The sequence below is a fragment of the Rhinolophus sinicus genome, chromosome 18 (genome assembly GCF_057876585.1).
Source record: "Rhinolophus sinicus isolate RSI-liver-muscle chromosome 18, RSI-T2T, whole genome shotgun sequence".
NCBI classification, from domain to species: Eukaryota; Metazoa; Chordata; class Mammalia; order Chiroptera; family Rhinolophidae; genus Rhinolophus; species Rhinolophus sinicus.
The window spans coordinates 73,269,958-73,292,097 of NC_142518.1; the positions used below are offsets into that span (position 1 = coordinate 73,269,958).

General features: G+C 38.4%; 1 protein-coding gene across 7 annotated transcripts in view; it reads left to right on the forward strand.

Annotated features, from left to right (window-relative positions):
- The window catches only part of MID2 (midline 2), an 87,907-nt gene extending 66,877 nt beyond the window's left edge, over positions 1–21,030 (forward strand). For 4 of the 7 annotated variants that reach the window (XM_074323418.2, XM_019715212.3, XM_019715209.3 and 1 more), the window contains 7 exons: positions 271–378; positions 1,753–1,901; positions 9,895–10,022; positions 11,145–11,378; positions 17,785–17,946; positions 19,938–20,145; positions 20,513–21,030. In XM_074323418.2, coding sequence (XP_074179519.2) covers positions 271–378; positions 1,753–1,901; positions 9,895–10,022; positions 11,145–11,378; positions 17,785–17,946; positions 19,938–20,145; positions 20,513–20,915 — 1,392 coding nt within the window. In that variant the 3' untranslated portion in view covers positions 20,916–21,030. The remainder of the gene's footprint in view (positions 1–270; positions 379–1,752; positions 1,902–9,894; positions 10,023–11,144; positions 11,379–17,784; positions 17,947–19,937; positions 20,146–20,512) is intronic. The other 3 variants (XM_019715213.3, XM_074323417.2, XM_019715210.3) reach the window with 1 other exon arrangement.
- Positions 21,031–22,140: the final 1,110 nt, after the last annotated feature.

Below are 22,140 nucleotides of genomic sequence, written 5' to 3' on the forward strand. Positions count from 1 at the left end.
GTGGCAATAACATGCCCCCATCTCATCTGTCCTTCTGCTCAGCCTTCCATTAACCATCATGATCTACCAGAGGCCGGAGAGCTTCCTATCTGTGGTGCTTCAATGCCTTTGCATCATTAATATCATCATCTCTACCCTTCTTCTAGGAGTGGATCTTATGAGGGAGGTATGGAAGAAGTTGTGCATGCTTAGCTGTCAGTCCGAACCTTTGAGAGCTAGCAGGGGACAAAGACAGCAATCACTGTGTAATATTCTGGACTTTCTCGGCAGGTGAATACTGCTATGCATGAGGCAAAACTTATGGAAGAATGTGACGAGTTGGTAGAGATCATCCAGCAGAGGAAGCAAATGATTGCTGTCAAAATCAAAGAAACAAAGGTAAAGCACAGCACTCCAGTGAGGTCAAGGCAGAGTTGACTTTACAAATGTCCAAGTTTCATCCCGATGATTCCAGTTTGAACTTGCATCATGAAAGCAAGAAGAAATGAGTTTGTATGGAAGGAGGCAAAGAAGCAGCAATGTTTGGACTAGTGCTATGAATCCAATGAAAATGATAGCAGTTCCAGTGTTAGAAACATTCTTGACCTGGTTGGAGGTTACATGGGTGTATGTACATGCAAAAAAATTATTGAGTTATACACTTTACATTTGGGTGCTTTACTGTATGTATAAGTCAATACAAAAAGAAAAAACGTAATGGTAGAAATGGGGGCCAGAGTTATGGAAAAACCATGCATGCCAGGATAAGGATTTTGGCTTTAATCTGAAAGGCACTGGTAAACCATCCTAGTTTCTTAGGAAGGGAGAAAACTGATTGATATGGCAGAGGTGTGCAGAGTCGATCAGAATGGGATGATACCGAAGTCGGGGAAGTAAGTTAGGAGGCTTATGGAATGATTCTTGGTATGAGTTGATGAAAAACTAAACTGGGGAAGTGACAGCATAAATGGAAGGGGAAAACATAACAGGCATCACTAGAAAGGAAATGGTGGGAATCACTGACTAATTAGACAGAAAATAAGAAGGAGAAAGCAAAGACTTCCAGGCTTTTAGCCTGGGAACTGAAGGATCCTGATTAAAGTCAGGTGTGCAGCTACATGGTTTTAGGCTTATTGGTCTGCTGGCCGTGTAGTGATTATAAGCTCATGCTGTGTGTACAATGTGAGCAGTTATGAAAGCCTGAGGGGGTCACCAATACTTTTTGCATGCTGGGTGGTTTCAACTAACACAGGAATTGAAGTTTTCGAGAACACAGATCTGTGAACACACAGGTATGTGTACAGATACTTAGAGAAATACATACATAGAAAGGTAGATACTCATAAAGAAAAGGTGCTTTTTATTAAACATATATATGAAAATATACTGACGATAAAATGTAAGCAATGATGATCTCTGGGTGGTACAGGTTATTTTTATACTTTTTATTGTCTAAATTTTCTATATGAGCATGCATTCCTTTTATGATCAGAAAATTTGTGTTATCAATAAAAAGAGGAGGTAGATAACCTAGAGTATATGACTGAGTGTGTTGCAGGGTAAGTAAGCGGCCTGTAGATGGGAGGAGGGGTTGGCAAGACAGACATAAAGGACACGGTGAGGAGGTGAGTGGTTAGTACAGAGGCCATTGGATATTAATATTAATGGGCCTTATTTTTAGAATCTCTGCAGCAGATTCCCTTCATGTTGCTTTATCGTTTTTAATTATCACTGGATGTTTTCTACTGTTTTTCTGTTGCTAATTCCTTTAAGGTTATGAAACTGAGAAAGTTGGCACAGCAGGTTGCTAATTGCCGCCAGTGTCTTGAAAGGTCAACAGTCCTCATCAACCAAGCTGAGCATATCCTGAAGGAAAATGACCAAGCACGGTTTCTCCAGTCTGCAAAAAATATTGCTGAGAGGTGAGTTCCTTACAGTCTTTTGACATACCTGCTCTTATAAAAAGGGTCCAGGTTAAAGTCACTTTATTCTATTCAGGCATGTGTAGAAGCTGCCACCTGAAGATTTTACTAGGCTTCAGCGGTAGATTGCCCCGTGGATTCCTGGCATCCTTCTCTGTCTCTACAGCCTACCAGTTCATTTGCAAAGAATCTGAGGTCTAAAAGTGAAACATTAATCAGTATAGTCACCAAGGCTTCAAGGGGCTACAGGGGCTCATGAGGCCAGATTTGACCTTCTTTATATCCCCCTCTCGTGCACTGAAGACTTTGGCTCCAGGTTCACAGCATTCCTTTCTATTGCTTCTGCCATCATTTTTGGTGACGTTAGCAGCATGTGGCCGACCCATCTAATAATACTCTTGCCATCTAGTCTCCTGGCTCCTTGCCATCTCCTCCTCCAGTGACCCTCATTTCTTCTCCACTTCACCCACCCACTTCCATGGCCCACACGTTGAACCTCGCCATCACTCAGAATTACACTTAAATCATAAATTAAAACATCCCACTTTCTAACTACAGCCTCTGTAATTATAGTTGTCTGTTTTTCTTCCAGTACATCTATTCTTCCACCTCATTGGGACCTCTACGTCCTGACTCTTGCCCACCAGCTACCTACTGTCTTCATTTCTTACTTTGGTCTATGTAGGGTCTGTGATTTCTCACTTCAGCTACTCTCTTTTCAATATCCCCAGGTCCCTCGTCCCACAGTCCCTCTTACACCAACCTGGTAAAACCCCAACCTTGAATCAGCTCAGCTATTTCCACCTTTTCCATGCCTATATCTGAGTTGCAGAATCCTGATACAGAAAATCACATAACCAAAGAAGTTAGTACTACTACACCACAAATTTATGGCTTCTAATCTCACCTGGCCCTTTGGTAATGACCTGAAATCCTTTTGTGTTGCTTTGGTCAGCTTTCTTTTTTCCTTGTTTCAATAGCAGCTATTTCAAATTTTCTGTACAAGACTCAAAATTCCAACCGACACCTTACTGCTCGTGCTCAGCGAATGACTTTACCTACTCTTTTATAGAGAGAGTGGTAGGCATGAAATGATAAATTTCTTAACTTCTCATCCCAAACTTCTGGGAATACCTACATCCACATCCATCACTTACACCTTCCTTCTGGTTATAATGGAAGAGATTTCCATTCATTTGTGCTTTGGTCACATGCCTTCTTTTTTCCATAACTTCAATTTCTTTCCCTCACTAGTTGTTCAGTATAGTCACCAAGGCTTCAAGGGTCACATCTACTTTTTAAAAAACAAAAATTTGTTATAGTTGACATTCAATATTATTTTATATTAGTTTCAGGTGTACAGCATAGTGGTTAGACATTTATATAATTTATGCAGTGATCCCCGATTAGTCCACTACCCACCTGGCCCCATACATTGTTGTGGCAACATTATCGACTATATTCTCTATGCCGCACTTTACATCCCCATGACTATTTTGTAACTACCAGGTTGTACTTCTTGATCCCCTTACATTTTTCACCCAGCTCCCAAAACCCGTCCCCTCTGATAACCAACAGTTTGTTCTCTGTATCTAAGAGTCCATTTCTGTTTTGTTGTTGTTGTTTATTTTGTTCTTTAGGTTCCACATATAAGTGAGATCATGGTATTTGTCTTTCTCTGTCTGGGTTATTTCACTTAACATAATGTTCTCTAGGTCCATCCGTGTTGTTGCACATGGTATTTCATTCTTTTTTATGGCCGAGTAACATTCCATTGTATGTATGTACCACAATTTCTTTATCCAATCACCTATTGATGGGCACTTGGGTTGCTTCCATATCTTAGCTATTGTGAATAATGTTGCGGTAAACAGAGGGGTGCATATATCTTTTTGAATTAATGTTTTGGATTTCTTCAGGTAGATACCCAGAAGTGGAATTGCTAGGTCATATTTTTAACTTTTTGAGGAACCTCCAAACCATTTTCCATAGTGGCTTCACCAATTTGCAATCCTACCAACAGTGCACAGGGCTCCCTTTTCTCCACATCCTCACCAACGCTTGTTGTTTGTTGATTTATTGATGACAGCCATCCTGATAGATATGAGGTAATATCTCATGGTCATTTTAATTTGTATTTCTCTGGTGAACAGTGATGTTGATCTTCTTTTCATAATGTCTGTTGGCCACGTGTATATCCTTTTTGGAGAAATGTCTATTCAGGTCTTCTGCTCATTTTTCAATTGGATTGTTTGTTGTTTTGTTTTGTTTGACGATGAGTTGTATGAGTTTTTTATTTAATAAATTTTAGATATTAACCCCTTATGAGATGTATCATTGGTGAATATCTTCTCCCATTCACTAGGCTGTCTTTCAGTTTTATTGATGGTTTGCTTTGCTGTGCAAAAACTTTTTTAGTTTGATGTAGTCCCATTTGTTTATTTTTTTTCTTTTGTTTCCTTGCCCAAGGAGATATATCAGTAAAAATATTACAAAGGGTAATGTCTGAGAGTTTACTGCCTATGTTTTCTTCTGGGAGTTTTATAGATTCCACATATAAGTGAAATCGCATTGCATCTGTCTTTCTCTGTCCGACATACTCCACTCAGCACAATACCCTCCAGGTCCATCCATGGCAAGAACCCATTGCTTTCCACGGCTGAGCCATATTCCATTGCATATATGTACCACCTACTCTTTATCCATTCATCCATCAATGGACATCCAGGCTGCCTCCACATCTTGGCCATTGCAAACAATACTGTAATGAATATATGGATGCACACATCCCATTGAAGTAGCATTTTGGGTTTCTTTGGAAACCCTGGGCTGGGAAGAGGCTGGGGACCTCTTGCTCTTCAGGGGAGGGCATCCTCAGCTGAACTGTCCCTCCCAATTTTTAATGGTCATATGCAGGTGTGGGACCAGTCCTTTCCACATCTTTGCCCCTCCTACCAGTCTTAAGGTGGCTTCTGTATATCTGTAGTTGTAGAGCTTCGGTTTAGCTACACTTCAGGTGATTCTCAATAATGGTTGTTCTGTGGTTTAATTGTAATTGATGTGGTCCTGAGAGGAGGTGAGCACAGCATTTACTTACTCTGCCATCTTGACTGGAAATCCTACAACCCATTTCTGAATATTCATTTTGTATCCAGCTACTTTACTGAATTTATTTATCAGTTCTAACAGTTTTTTGGTAGACTCTTTGGAGTTCTCTCTGTATAGTATCATGTTATCCACAAATAATGACAATTTTACTTCTTTCTTTCCCATATGGATGACTTTTATTTCTGTTTCTTCTCTGATTGCTGGGGCTAGGACTTTCCATACAATGTTGAATAAAAGTAGTGAAAGTGGGTATCCTTGTCTTGTTCCTGATCTTAAGGAGAAGGCTTTGAGTTTTTCCCCCTTGACTATGATGTTTGCTGTGGGTTTGTGGTATATGACCTGTATTAGGTTGAGGTATGGTCGCTGTTCCCATCTTGCTGAGAATTTTTATCATAAGTGGATGCTGGATTTTGTCAAACACTTCTTTGGCATCTATTGATATGACCATATGATTTTTATTTTTCATTTTGATGGATCAATCCCTTTATCATTATGTAATATCCCTCTTGGTCTCTTATTACAGCCTTTGTTTTAAAGTCTATTTTGTCTGATATCAGTATTGTTAATCCCAGATTTTTTTTTCCATTGCCATTCTCACGAAATATCTTGTTCCATCTCTTTACTTTCAGTCTGTGTGTGTCTTTCCATCTGAAGTGGTTCTCTTGTAGACAGCATATGTAAGGGTCTTGTTTTCTTATCCATTCAGTTACCCTACGTCTTTTGATTAGAGCATTTAATCCATTTACATTTTTTAAAAATTTTATTTTATTAAATTTATTGGGGTGACAATTGTTAGTAAAATTACATAGATTTCAGGTGTACAATTCTGTATTACATCATCTATAAATCCCATTGTGTGTTCATCACCCAGAGTCAGTTCTCCTTCCATCACCATATATTCGATCCCCCTTACCCTCATCTCCCACCCCCCACCCCCCACCCCCTTACCCTCTGGTAACCACTAAACTATGGTCTGTGTCCATGAGTTTTTGTTTCTCATTTGTTTGTCTTGTTCTTTTGTTGTTTTTGGTTTATATACCACATATCAGTGAAATAACATGGTTCTCTGCTTTTTCTGTCTGACTTATTTCACTCAGCATTACTCTCTCAAGAGCCATCCATGTTGTCACAAATGTTCCTATATCATCTTTTCTTACCGCTGAATAGTATTCCATTGTGTATATATACCACAACTTCTTTATCCATTCATCTATTGAAGGACATTTTGGCTGTTTCCATGTCTTGGCCACTGTAAACAAAGCTGCAATGAACGTTGGAGCACACGTGTCTTTATGTATAAATGTTTTCAGATTTTTTGGGTAGATACCCAGGAGAGGGATTGCTGGGTCATATGGCAATTCTATTCGTAATTTTTTGAGGAACCTCCACACTGCCTTCCATAACGGCTGCACTAGTCAAATGCTCTCATTTTAATGTACATTTCTTTGATTTTTCATTTCATTGGGCTTTTTACTATATTTGTTGGCTATTTGTTTTCATGTGAATTAACTTTCTGTTTGATGTGTCTATACTCCTGTCACCAGTTTATTTTCTGCTCATTCCTAAACACCTTAAAATCTGATCTGCCTCCAATTTTGACCCCTTCCAGTCCATCCACTGTAGCCGGAGTACTCTTTTTAAAACATAAGTTTGAGCATATCACTCCTTTGGCTAAAATGCTTCAGCGGCTCCCATTGCTCTTCGGATAAAGTGCAAACTTTGTAATATTGCCTACAAAGCCCTGTGTGACTTTGCCCATTGTCCAGCCTTTAGGCAAGAGAAAACACACACATCCACATAGTCTTTGCTTAGCTCATTTCTACTCATCATGTAGGTCATTGCTTAAAATGAACTTTCTCTGGGGACATTTCCCTTAGTGCCCAAGTCCCTGTCAGGTGGCTCTTGTGTATGCTCCTCTCCCTTTGTAGCAGCACTTCTATTGCCTATTTAATGTCTTGCTCCTCCGTGACCTGTGAGCTTTGTGGGGTCAAAGACCACAATTAACTTGTTCTCCCAGTGTATCTCCACTGTCTGGCATAGTTCCTGGCACATTGGTTGGGCTCACAAGTGGTGGATGGATGGATGGCTGGAAGGAATGAAGGAAAGAGATTGGGGAGGCCAGGAAAACATTTCATGAGTCAATTTTCTGCCTTAACTCTTGCCCCAAAGAGGTTGTTGTCTTCTTACTCATCAAATACTGGAAGGTGGACTATTCATGACGAGACCTTAAGGTTGTACTGAGTTAGTCTTTCATTTGTTTATCCTGGCCTGCTGTTTATTTCTGAAACGTCTCTATTTTAAGAAACCGCCAAAAGCTGCTGTTAGTAGATGTGTAGCAGGGTATACGTACGTTAGGGTGTATATTTGTTTAACTCCTCATCCCCTTAAAGCTACTTCACCATGAAACTTTCCTCTCCGGTCTCCCTACATTCAATGTCTCTTCCCTCAATTCTAACCTGCATATTGTTGCCAAGTTAATTGGTCTTTCCATTCTTTCCTTTGCACACACAAGGATTTTTACTGGTTTTGATTCAGAAGGTCTGGTGCAGGCCCTAAACATGTGTGTTTTGGTCAAAGCTCCCCAAGATAATTCTGGTTAAGATTTACCCAGGCATGTAAAAATATACCTAAATTTTTAAAAATAGGAACTGTCTAAATGGTTAAGGATATCAAGTTTAGAAGCCAACGAACATGGATTCAGTTATATTTATTTTTTTCCCCCCTGACCATTACTTGTTATGTGACCTTGAGCAAGTTACTTACCCTTTCTATTTGTCAACTTTCTCATTTACAAAGTGAAAATAACATTTATTACACAGGGTTATATGTAAGGAATAAATTAGATAATGTATGTAAGACATTGTATAATATATAAAGTGTATATGTACAAGGTCTAATCATTAAGTTCGTGAACTTGCCACCATGCACTTACATAAGCAGCACTGCATAAACAGCTCAGCAAGGTTTCATAACCTTGGTATCTCAGTGTCTCACAGCTGAGATCGTGTCGATGTGTGGCAATGTCTTGCTGAATGGCGTTCATTATTGTTGATGCATGTCTTTGTGTGCCGTTGCAAGAATGAGCTTGAATTAGAGCACTGAACAAACATTAACTTTCTTGTTAAACTTGGCAAGAATGGAAGTGAAATCAGGGACATGTTATTCCAAGTTTATGGGATAATGCCATGAAGAAAATGGCAGTGTACAATGGATTAAACATTCTTCTGAGAGGAGAGAACACGTCACTGATGAAGAGAGGTCAGGGCAGCCATTAACGAGCAGAACTGATGAAAATATTGCAAAGCTTTGTCAAGTTGTGTGGCAAAATCATCGGCTGACTGTGAGAAGCATAGCAGACCAGTATACATCAATACAGAAACAGTTAGGAAAATCTTAACTGAAAATCTTGGCATGAGAAAGGTGTGTGCAAAAAGGGTCCCGAAGGAGCTCACTGATGAACAAAAGCAAAGGAGAGTCGAAGTTTGCCAAGACCTTTTGGAGAGGCAAGATGATGTTTTGGGCTGTATTATCACTGGTGATGAAACACGGGTGTACCAATACGACCCTGAAACAAAGTGTCAAAGAGCACAATGGAAGTCAGCCAATTCTCCACAACCAAAAATGTTCCATCAGTCCAAATCAAGAGTCAAAACGATGTTGCTAACCTTTTTTGATATCAGAGGGATTATTCATTATGAATTTGTGCCACCTGGACAAACAGTCAATGAAGTTTACTATTTGGAAGTGCTGAAAAGGATGCAGAAGAAAGTTAGACGAAAACAAACTGAACTTTTCGTCAATAATTCATCACTCTTGCATCATGACAATGCACCAGCTCACATGGCACTGTCAATGAGGGAGTTTTTAGCCAGTAAATAAATAACTATATTGGAAAATACTCACCTGATCTGGCCCCCAATGACTTCATTCTTTACCCAAAGATAAAGGAAATATTGAAAGGAAGACATTTTGATGATGACATTCAGGACATCAAGGGTAATACAACAACCACTCTGATGGCCATTCCAGAAAGTTCTAAAATTGCTTTGAAGGGTGGACTAGGAGCTGGCGATGGTACATAGCTTCCCAAGGGGAGTACTTCGAAGGTGACCATAGTGATATTCAGCAATGTAGCTGAATATTCAGCAAATTTATTGATATTCAGCAAATGTAGCACAGACCTTGTATGTATGTATGTATGTATGTAAAAATACTAAATGCTTAACTAGCAGTTATGCTATTGTTGTTAGCCATACAGTTACTCATTCAAAAATTATTTATTCACTATGTGTCCAACACTGCGTTAGGGACCAAGGAAGATATGAGGTACAAAACACGAACCTTGCTCTTGAGACGTTTAGAATTAGTCGAGGAGGTAAAACTAGCATAACATACAATTAGAGAACAGTAAAGTTAAATGTAAATGTTATAAAAGATCAAATAAATTTCAGTATTTAGGGGAAGGCTTTAAATCAGCCCCAGTGTACTAGCTTGTTTAGCATAAAAAAAAATAGAGGGGGAGAAAGAAAACCTCTCAAACTGCTCTTACCAAACCTTCAGAGAGAGGTCTAGTTTTGATACTGCCTGCCAGATGGAAAATGATGCAGAGGGGAAAAAATCCTGTATTTACTTCTCAAAATTAAGACAGGATGGGGGAGTGTGTTTGAGGGGTGAATATGTGTGAATGAATATGATATAACCTTTAATTGGTTCCGGATGATTAACATTTAAATGGTTTCCATTGGAAAAGCATAGATATGTTTTTCACTTAATGAACCAAGCCCTACAAGTCATTTATTTTCACCTTTTTAAATCAGAAATCAAACACTGGATAGAGGTTGCAAACCTATTTTGATGTATATTGATGTACTTTTCTTTTTTGCAGGGTCGCTATGGCAACTGCATCTTCTCAAGTTCTGATTCCAGACATCAATTTTAATGATGCCTTTGAAAACTTTGCTTTAGATTTTTCCAGAGAAAAGAAACTACTGGAGGGGCTAGATTATTTAACAGGTGTGAATGTGCTTTCCTTCTCATTCTAATCCTTTCATTTTGGTGTGCATTTACTCTAAAATAATCTGAAAAAGACAATATTTATAATGAAAATGCTTTTATAGCCTATAAAATGATACATGTATCTTTTTATATAGAGCACATTTTAGTTCATATAACAGAAAAGAAAGATGATTTGTCAAATATTTCTGGGGGCAGAATGTGTATAACATCTGTACTTAAATGTAAAAAAAAAACAAGCAGTTGCTGATGGATTGATTTCTCCTTCTGAGTCTATCAATAACATATACATTGCTTCTTATGGTGGTAGAACTCAGGTGGCAATTATGGAACATTAGAGAATGTTCCACATGGCTACAAGTAGTACTCAGATGGTTTTAAGGAAAATTAAGAATTAGCAATGAGGAAGAAAAATGCAAAAAATATCTGACTTGCAGACAGTTTTAGAAAATGAGGGATTCAACCAGCCTTTTAAAAATGCTGGCTACCTTCAGGATTATTTGAGTGATCGATTTCATGAGAAAAATACATACACACAATACCTTCATGTTTGTAGTTATTTTTGTTAATATATTAAAATAGCTGGCATTTATTGAACATCAACTTTAGGCCAGATACTGTATATTAATTTTATGTCATGAGCCCTTGCAACAAATCTATGAGGTAATTATCATCCCCAGTTTACAGATGAGGGAATGCATATTAGTTTGCACTTGGCTACATTGCCAAAAATATATAGTAAAACTTATTTTGAAATAAAAAGAAACAGGTTGAAGTTCATGTCATAAGAAAACCATGTGACCACTTTGCTCTAATACTTACATATGTGTTTGTACACGCAGAGTAGATGACTGGACAGTCATCTCAATAATTTAGGCTTATATTTTTGCCTAAAATATCTTTATCATTGAAGCAAAAGTGGTTTGGGGAAACTTGAAGTCTCAGCACTTTGCTCAGCACTTTGCTTCAGGTTGTATGGTATGTGCAATATAAAGCTTCTTATTAAGAAAATCTCCTCTCCATGAGATACTGGGTTGGGCATGAAAATGCAAGAGTAAAGATTGTAAACTTCCAGAACAGCAAGTGTGCTTTCCTTATCTTCTTTTCCACCTTTCCTTACAGCCCCCAATCCACCATCTATCCGAGAGGAACTCTGTACTGCCTCCCATGACACCATCACAGTCCACTGGATCTCGGATGATGAGTTCAGCATCAGCTCCTATGAGCTTCAGTACACCATTTTCACTGGCCAGGCTAACTTCATCAGTAAGTCATGGTGTAGTTGGGGCCTGTGGCCAGAGATAAGGAAATGTAAGGAAGCAGTAAGCTGCTCAAGATTGGCCGGGGCGCCACGAGGCAAGTGTTTGTAAGACATGTTAGGTTGTTTAGAATAGTGTTTTGTAAACAGTTTAAGCTCCCCCTGGGCATTAAAAAGATCTTACTGATGTGTCACCCATCAGCAAGTTGTGTATTTCCTTGCTGGGCGGTCACTGAGGCCACTCCCATTTGTTGATGTAATCCTTAGCCTTTCTTCAGTTAATCCGTGTCACTCCACTCTCCCAAGTCAGAACACAGCTCAGAATTCATTCCTGGGTAGCTAAGTCACCATCATTGCTGATTCTATGTGTGTCACCATCTTTTTTCTTGACTCTTCTTCCACTTCATTATCATGGTAAAATAAATTATGTTCAAAGACTACTACTTCCTTTGCTGTACCGATTTGTATTAGTGACTATAGTGACAAGCCTCCTGTCTCTGTCCCTTTATCCCTTCTCCCTTTCCTCCAATAGTTACACCAAATATAAAACATGTCAGTGGGCCACACAGTGAAAGATGTTCAAAAACCAGTCATTTCGCTCACATGTTAGTTTCACCCTCTGATGAATTGGAGCAAGACAAGGCAGATTAAGAACTTAACTTATTGATTGTCAGACAGGAGGATTTGAGCTGCAAATTCCCCTCAATGTGCTGGGGAAAAATGGACATGAAATCAGTATTAAACCTGGTTTCAAGACTTGAACTGATTCCCACCCTAAGGCTGCATTTGCATAGCTGCAAAGTAGTATTTTCTTTTACCTGCGTGTTTGTGCTTCTATGTCTGACTTCACAGGCTTGCATGAGAGGAATTTTTCCAATGAAACCCTCCTGATAGTCTTCCTCTTCCTGTTTTGTGACAATTATGAGCCACATCGTGGGGTGGGGAGGTGAGAGGACATTTGGGGTCAAACTCTAAAAAACACTTGCCTCGTGCAGCTCCAACCTAAGCCACTTGGCCTGGGTGGCTGTGTTCTTGGGTGTTCTTGTGTGTTTCTTCAGTTTGTGAAATCACAAACTCTTCGGGCCTCCCTGACATGCTTTTCTGCACTTGTCTCCTGTTCTGGAAAGTCTTAGAGCCAGCAACTGTGCTTCTTCTTCGAATATGGGGAGAGCAGTGGTCTCCAGGGCGGGGTGAGAATAAGTCCAAGAAGTAACAAAAATCTAAAGGCTGTCACCTTTAGTTTCAAGAGTATATAGCCCTTCGTAAAGAAAGCTTAAAGAATAATATTTAATAGCAATAGGATTATAGCATCTTAGAATTGGAGGGGACCTTAGAGGTCATCTAGTCTAATCTTCCCTTCTACCGGACACCCAGTAGATGATCGTCCTGTCTCTGCTTGAACATTTTCAGTGATGGATAACTTACTTCTAAGAAAAGAGCCCATTGAATTGTTGTATAGCTATAAATTATTGTCAGTGCTTCCTTATAAAAGGCGTAACTCTCCTAGTAAATAATGACAATAACAATTTACATGTTATTATGTTTTGCCATTTACAAATGCTCCCACATACATTGTCTCATTTAGTCCTCATGAGTTCTTACTTAGCCTTATGAAATACATCATTTTAATTCTATTTTATAGATGAAGAAACTGAAGTTCAATGAATTGCCCAAGGTCACAGAGCTACAAACTGATGGAGTCAAGATTTGAACCCAAACCTGTCAGACTTCAAGCTTGAGCTCCTTGTGTTAAACCACAGCTACCAATTAGTCTTAGCCCTGCCCTTTTATGCCTAACATACCCAGCCCATCTTTCACATGGCAGTTCTTTAGATAGTTTCAGATAGCTCTCATGTCCTTTCTACATTTTCTGTTTTCGAGGCTAAACATCCACAGTTCTTTGAGTTGCTCTCATGTGACGTGGTTTCAGACCTGTTACCATTCTGCTATCCTTTTTATGAAAGTGCTTTATAAAATGTGCTATCCAAAAAGTGAATATAGTACTCCAAAAGTAGTCAGACCACTGCAGCGGATAGCTGGGTTATTTCTCTTGTACATTAGCTGAGCGCGTGGTCAGCTAAAATCCCTAGGAATTTCAAATCCTATTCCTGTTCAATTCATTGTTTAAACGGAAACAACACCTTGAATTCATCCCTATTACATTTTATCTGGTTAGTTTTGATTCCTCATTCCAGCCTGCCTAAATCCTTTGGTATCCAGTTTCTGCCTTCCAGTACGTTTACTTCCCTTCCCAGGCTGCCTTCCATGTCCTCCTCTGATCATTGATAGAAAAGAGGAATAGGACGGGCAAGGTCAGACCACGAAACAAAATTTTCGTTTTGGGTGGCAATATTCATGAAGATTCAAGGTCCCAGTCCTACCTGCTCTGAGAGCTACTTTACCTTGAGGTTTTCCTACATTTTCTCTTTTTTTAAACTACTTTACTTAGGTATACTTGACATAAAAAGTTGTCCATCGACAAATGAATGGATAAAGAAAATGTGGTATATACACGCAATGGAATATTATTTAGCCTTAAAAAAGAAGGAAATTCTGCCACTTGTGAAAACATGGATGAACCTGGAAGGCATTATGCTAAGTGAAATAAGCCAGACACAAAGGGACAAATAATATGATACAACTTATATGGGGAATCTTAAAATAGTCAAACCCCATATCTGGTTAAGAATAACCAGAAATTTCATCCTTGTTGGTTAAATTTTGAAAAGTAGTTCCCTTTTTTTTTTCAACTTTTGTCAACTTTCTTCCTTCATTTTTAACTTTATCCCCACCTCATCTAAGATATGAAATAGTCACAAGCCAATAATGTTTCATATGCTGCTGTTAGCTGAATGAGAATTCCAACAGGTGTTTGGATGTTTGTCTTCCCCACTACTGTGTATCTTTCTTCTGTTTCAATTTTGTGTTTTGCCTTAGGAAAGCCCTGGCTATAACCTCTGTTTAACCACATTCACCCCATTAATATTTTGCCCCATTTGCTTTATCATTTGCTAGCATTCTCTATTTCTCTCTTTTTTTTTTTTTAACCATTTGAGAGTAAATTGCATATAACATGGCCTTTCACCCCTAAATTCTTTAGTGTATGTTTTCCTAAGATACGGAAATTCTCTTACGTATCCACAATACAATTATCAACTTTAAGAGATTTAACATTGATGTCATATTTTTATTTAACCCACCATTCATATTCCAATCTTTATATCTGACACTATAATATTCTTTATAATATGTAAAGGGCCCAATATTGTCCTTTATAGTCTAGCATCAGCATTTCATTTAATTGTCATATCTCTCGCCTCCTTTAATCTGAAATATTTCGTTAGCCTTTCTTTGTCTTTAATGATGTTGACATTTGAAGAGTGCCATTTTGTTTCTTTATTATACTATTCCTTATTTTGGATTTGTCTGATGTTTCCTCATGATTATATTCAGATTATGCATTCATGGCTGGAATACTACAGAAGAAATGTCATGTCCTCTTTAGGACATAACATCTGGAGGCACATGATGTCCACTGGTCCTTCATTGGTGATGCTAATTTCGATCACTTGGTCAAAGGTGTTCCCTTATTTCTTCACTGTGTAGTTACTGTTTTTCCTTTTGCAACCAATAAGCAATCTGTACGGTGATGCTTTAAGACCATGAAAATATCCTGCTTCCTCATCACACCCATCCCACCCACCCCCCTCCTGTTTTAACATCAATAAATAATTCTTGCCTGATCTGATCTTTACACTGATGATTGCAAAATGATTTTCCAACTGATCATTCCCTCCCACATTTGCAAGCTGGCACTCTGCTTTCTACTGTGACCAAAAGCCCCACCCTCCATTTGTTTATTTATCTGCTAATCAGTATGGACTCCTGAATTCTCTTTTTTCAGTGGTTTATAATTCTTTACTGTCTTTAATTTGATGCTAAAGTTTCCTGGATTTAGCTAATGGAAGCCTTTGAAGCGACTTCTGGGTCCTATATTCTCCCATCATTTTCTTGAGTACTTTCTTACTTTCCAGCATAACAAGAGGTTCTAGGCTCATTTTGAGCCTGCCCCAGCTTTTAAATCAGCTGTTTTCCCAAGAAACCCTAGTTCCTTTTAGGGGGACAATGGTATTAGAGACCAAGACCTGGAGACTAGAAATAGACACATAACACCCATGTATATATACATATACATACAGATAATACTGTAAATACACACATGCTTAACATATGTGTACATATTTATGCACGTACACATACATATATAGTATATTTTAGAAATCATAAGTTTATACCAATAACTCCAATTCCAGTCCATCCCTACAGGTTCTTTCTTTCCTTCTGCCATTCCATATTTGTGTGTTCCCACTTCCATGGTGAGAACACTGGCTCCCAACAATTTAACACATACACTCATTTGCTCACTCCCATGATATATCTACAATAGTTTCAGAATTGTTTAGCCCATACCACTGCAAAAACAAACAGTAGTTCAAGACTTGTTTGCAGTTTTCCTCCTATCCCCATCCTTTTGGTGTGGTTGTTTTTCATTGCAAATGCAATTGGGTTCATTTGTTTCGGTTTGCCTTTAGTTTTAGTCCCCACTCTTTCCAATGATATTGGTTTCACTTTAATTTTTGAATTTGTAAAACAACATGTTTCCAAAATGCAAAACTGTGCAAAAAAGTTGTAATCAGAGAAGTGTCATTTTTCTCCCATATACTTTTAATTCTGTTTCCCCACCCCCATCCCTTGTAGGTAACCAAGTTCATTATTTCCTGTTTTTCTTTTCTTTCCTGTTGTTACTATTGTTTTGTAACTCCAAACAGATGTATGTATGTTTTCTTATTTGCCTTTCTTTCTTGCAAGCAAACTTAGCATACTATATATGCTCTTCGGTAATTTGCTTTTTCAATTAACACTATAGCCTGGAAATCACTTCATATCAGTCCATAGAGATCATCCTCATTCTTTTTTCCAGCTGCATAATACTTCATTGTGAAGTTTGTTTTGTTTTTTGTTTTGCATTGTTGGAAGTATGTCTGGAAGATCATGTATTTCCCTCTTTGTATTAAAATTTCATGTGCTGTTTACAGTTCATACTGTGCATTCAAATATAGACAGCCAAACCCTCAAACACTGTCCCTGGCTCTTATCCTTTACTGTCTTTTCATAAGAATCACTGAACATGTCCACCAATTATTACTCTTTCTAGAGCATATCTGTTTGCCCTCCATTATGCTTCTTTATCAAGCTTTAATTTAGACCTTTTCTCCTTCTCTCCAAATTAATTATAAAAACCTCTTGATCAGATCTCTTTCAAAAGTCTCATTATTATTTTGAATTTTCAACCTCACTTAAACCCTTTACCATGGCTGCATAGAAGTGACTAAATTCACCACTCATTTTCCTGGCCCTTTCCTTTTCATTCTCTGTTAGAATTGTGTTTATAAAGCAGTAAACTGGCTGAAAAGCAGATAACGAAAGAAAAATCTAGATAATCCACAGAGTAGAATGTCAATCTCTCTTTTACTAAAAGTTAGCCAAATACGTGTTTTAATTATGTACATTTTTTGCCTCTGTTTTTTCTTCTCAATTTTTTCCCTCTGTTTATGGTCTAAAGAGTTTCAAAAGCATAGAACTGGATTTCTGATCCCTTTCCCTACTTGGGAGGGAAGAAAGTTCCAGACAACAATGTGTTCCTGGACCACCCAACCCCAAATGAGTATTGGAATCAGAGCCAGGAAGGGGTAAAACTGGATAGTGTCAAGTGAGGAGATGATGTTTCATTTTGGTCATCATGTCACCTCCTTAGTCTCCCTATGATAACTTGGAACCCAACTAGTCTTGGAAGTAAGGGTGAGGATGGGTGGGAAAGTTGTGTCATAAGTCCTGAGAGCTTTGCTACCTTATGGAGACAAAAGAACATTGTTATGCGCCCCATGTATTGTGATTTAGTGGAGAGAACACTAGACTAGGATGAAAGGGACGAGGGTTGTACTCTCAGCACCATCACCAGTTGTCTGTGGCCTTGGGCAAGTCACTTCTCTCCATCTTCGTTTCCCATTTGTAAAATGAGGGAAATATGGTGTCTAGGTGTCCTCTTGGCTCTGAGAGTCCCTGTTCCTGTGCTCTGCAAGGACTGCTTCATCCATACAAGGCCAAACTCAGCTCTCAGAGGGTTGGACCTTTGGAGTAAAGATCTAGACACTTTATGAAAGAGATGATTCTATACTTTTTGTAAAGTAGCTTTTCCTGTATTATTTGGCAGAACACCGAAATAACCTAACTTTCACTAGTGGTTATAGTCAATTACCAGATGCAAAGGACTGGCATAAGCCTAGCTCCATGGGAGAAACGTGGCAGACATCTTACTATGTCTTCCAGAACTCACAAGAAAACAAAATGAAATTTACTTTTCGGGAGCCTATGGCTTTTCATTGTGCTTCTCATCGTATTTCTATTACCTGCCAATTAATGTCCTTGTCTTTCCCCATGTTACAGGCCTGTATAATTCAGTGGATAGTTGGATGATTGTGCCCAATATTAAGCAGAACCATTATACAGTGCATGGACTCCAGAGTGGGACACGCTACATCTTCGTTGTTAAAGCCATAAACCAAGCAGGCAGCCGGAACAGTGAACCTACCCGACTAAAAACAAACAGTACGTTATGGTGATTCTGAAAGGCAACATCAGTTTTCCCCTCCACGGTAGGGAGTACACTTAGCCTGAGCAGGCACCCACAGCCATGCAAGAGAGCAGAGGCTCTGGGTAGAAGAGCGTTACTGTTTTAGTTGGTGCTCTGGGCAAGGATTTTGTTCATGCCCCTGGGAGATGTGGACACAGATATACATATAATAGCTGATGGCTTGGGAGGATGTTAGTGAAGAGTTTTTCTCCACACCCCACCCTCATGCTTGGGGGACAGTTGAGTAAAAGAGTACTGCAGACATGTGCTGCTTAATAGTGGGGAAACCTTCTGAGAAATGTGTCCTTAGGTGACTTCAGCCTTGTGTGAACATCGTAGAATGTACTTACACAAACCCAGATGGTATAGCCTACTGCACACCTAGGCTGTATGGTATATACCACCATCATATATGTGGTCAGTCATTGACTGAAACGTCATTATGTGGAGCATGACTGTATTTGTGATAATCGGGTAAAATCCTACTTCAGAGTAGCCATACCTGTTAGGAATGCTTTTGACTGCAAATGACAGGAAATTCAACTAACTTGGCTTAACAAATACTACCGTGTTTCCCCGAAAATAAGACCTAGCCAGACAATCAGCTCTAATGCGTCTTTTAGAGCAAAAATTAATATAAGACCTGGTCCTATTTTACTATAATATAAGACCGGGTCTTATATTATATTATTATAATTATATAATATAATATAATATAATATAATATAATATAATATAATATAATATAATATAATATATAATACCACTATAATATAATATAATATAATATAATATAATATAATATAATATAATATAATATAATATAATACTGGGTCTTATATTAATTTTTGCTCCAAAAGACGCATTAGAGCTGATTGTCCAGCTAGGTCTTGTTTTGGGGGAAACACGGTATTTGTTACTAGCTTAAAGAAAGTATTTTTTTCTCTCACGCATAGCAAGAAGTTTGAAGGTAGGCAGTTCAGGGCTGGTGCAGGTGCTCTGTGATTCTGTAAAACACCCAGGCTCCTTCTCCCTTTATGTATTGGCTTTTTTGCCACATGGTTACAATATGGCCACTGCAACCTCTTGATATCATATTTTCTTTCAAGGTAGGAAGAAGTGTGGAAGGGTTGGTTTACATGTCGGCTATCCCTTTTATTGGGAAAACAGGCACTTTCCCAGAAGGTTCTCCCATCCTGCCTCACTTCTGCTTCCAACTACTTCCATCTTCTTAGCCACCCCTAGCAGCAAGAGAGGTTAGGTCTAGAGTATTTAGCTTTTCTGGCCTCAGTAGTGAAAGTGGGTAAGAGAGAAAAAGTAGGGAATGAGTGTTGTGTTTTCCAACAGTGTCTGCCACAGACTAATTTTGTATAATCAAGCTCTTGCCGTAACCCAGCAATTGGCTCCTACAGTAGTAATTGGTTTTGTCATATGACTATAAGGAGTTCTCTGTTGTGGATGTTCCTACACAACAGATACTTTCTCTGATCAGTGATGATGCAATACTCACTCTAATGAAGTTACCTGATGATATGGCATTTACATCTCAGTTGTAAGAGGGCAAAAAAATTGTTCTGTTGCTGACTTATTTTAAGTTTTGTTCTACCACCAAGCAGCAATTATCTCATCAGTTCCCTCACTTTGTCTTACCTCAAACACTCCTTCCCTTAAAATCCACTCAAATCCCAAACCACCCACTGAAATAAAGCAAAGTACAAAACATATTTGAGAACATGAGACCCTAAGAATCCCCTTTTAGTTTAATGTGAAGAGAGGCAGCATATTCTTGTTTTATTAAAAATGCTGGCTTTTGGCCTCTGCTTCCTTAATATAATCCAAATAGTAGCCAACTTTCACTGACCCAAGAATGATCATCATATCAAGGATCCTCTGGTAGTGACGGGCCTGGAGGGCAAAGAATTCTCAAATACGTCCTCATGCATTTTATTTTCCCGACTTTTTTCAGGCCAGCCCTTTAAACTGGATCCCAAAATGACTCACAAGAAGTTGAAGATCTCCAATGACGGATTGCAGATGGAAAAGGATGAAAGCTCTCTGAAGAAGAGCCATACCCCAGAGAGGTTTAGTGGCACAGGGTGCTATGGGGCAGCAGGAAATATATTCATTGACAGTGGCTGCCACTACTGGGAGGTGGTGATGAGTTCCTCAACATGGTGGGTAGATCCCACTTTTCTTTTCTCTTTTCTCCTCTGTTGTTAGATTCCTGGGAGATCCAGTTCTATAACACAGACATAATACCAGTCAGTCAAGGTCAAAAGGCATGTGATGAAAACCACTCCTAGAAAAATGTGCCAGTTTTTTAAAATAAAAATCATGGAAAATATACTGAGCTAGGAGTTGGAAATGACTATACCACTCTAATTGCAAACATTTTGAAGTTCTAGTGGTATCAACATTATAGATCTAAATATACACTACTTAAGGGAGGAACGTATTCTATTTCTTATATGTACTGTATAGTGTCAAGTACAACTCAAATTACTACATTTTTATTTCTCTTTCCTTTCCACTGTCTCACAGGTATGCAATTGGCATTGCCTACAAATCAGCTCCCAAGAATGAATGGATTGGCAAGAATGCCTCCTCGTGGGTCTTCTCTCGATGCAATAGTAACTTCGTAGTGAGACATAACAACAAGGAAATGCTGGTGGATGTACCCCCGCAGTTGAAGCGTCTGGGTGTCCTTCTGGATTATGACAACAACATGTTGTCTTTCTATGACCCAGCTAACTCTCTCCATCTTCATACTTTTGATGTGACCTTTATTCTTCCAGTTTGTCCAACGTTCACAATCTGGAACAAATCCCTAATGATCCTGTCTGGCTTGCCTGCCCCAGATTTTATTGATTACCCTGAGCGGCAGGAATGCAACTGCAGGCCTCAAGAATCCCCTTATGTTTCAGGGATGAAAGCTTGCCATTAAGTTTCAAGAGAGTATAATTCACTGGCTGTCTAGTTCAGCAGTTCTTCCCCTCCTAAACCTCAGTTAGTGTCCAATATACAAAATACAAAATAAAGTTCATTTGAAGCATCCAAAACAACTAGATATTATAGATTTAATTTTTGTGCATTAAACCTTGTATTTGAATTAATGTTTTGAGTTTCTCAGAACGAATTATCTGAGTAGTCTGCATTCAAGCCACTGGAGAAGAAATTCAGAGAATGCCTCTCTTATCATTGGATAATTAAAAATTTCCAATGATTTGGAGTATAAATGATATTGGGAGGAATTAGGGTAATTCTAGGTAAATAATGTAGAAAGAGGCTCTGAACAAGGAGCTAGCCAGCCAGAAAGGGGGTGTCAGCTTTTCTAGGACTGACCAATTTAGCCCAGTAGAATTTTGACATGTCAAATGATTGCATATTATATGGAGCTTTTAATAAAAACCTACAATCACAGATTTATTATAAAGAAAATGTGTATATGTATATATAATTTATATAAAATGAATAAATAATATGTCATTTATTCATTTTATAATTACATATACATAATAAACTGTTTAATTTGATCATTTGAATAAGAAATATACTGGAAGGGAAAATAAATCATACCATTCATTTTTGTCCCCTAAAGTCGACATCAAAATCAGTCAACATTTCTCTCCTTTCTCCCTTCATCCCTTTTTTCCTCCCTGTTGTCACACACACATGCATATGCAATAATGATACAAATGGTGGGAAGAGTTCTAGTTTGGGTTAAGAGATTGAGGGACAAGATTGCACAAGAGATAACTATTGCTGGATAGAAAATTGATCGACAGAAGTGTTTCGTGTAGCACAATTTCACTGATGTTACCTTAATGGAGGAGGTTCTGAATCGTTAAAAATTCTGTCACAGAATATTTTTAAAAAGTACAGTTCTGTTTTTGTTTGTTTGTTTGTTTTTCTCTCAAGTACATAGTTACTAAAATTAGGCTAAAAAAAGAGTTGCATAATGGAAGTTCTTTAGGAACCTGCTTTATTAATCGGTAAGAGTGGAATGATGCAACAACTATTTGCATATAAATGTGCTAGTATTTTCTTAAGAATGCCTGAGAACAGTCTGTTTTCTTAAATAGGTTAAATAATCATTTCTCGTGCCATCTCGTTTACACTCCTCATCTGCTTAGCCAGCCCTTTATGGCAAATGCAGATGTTAACTTCAT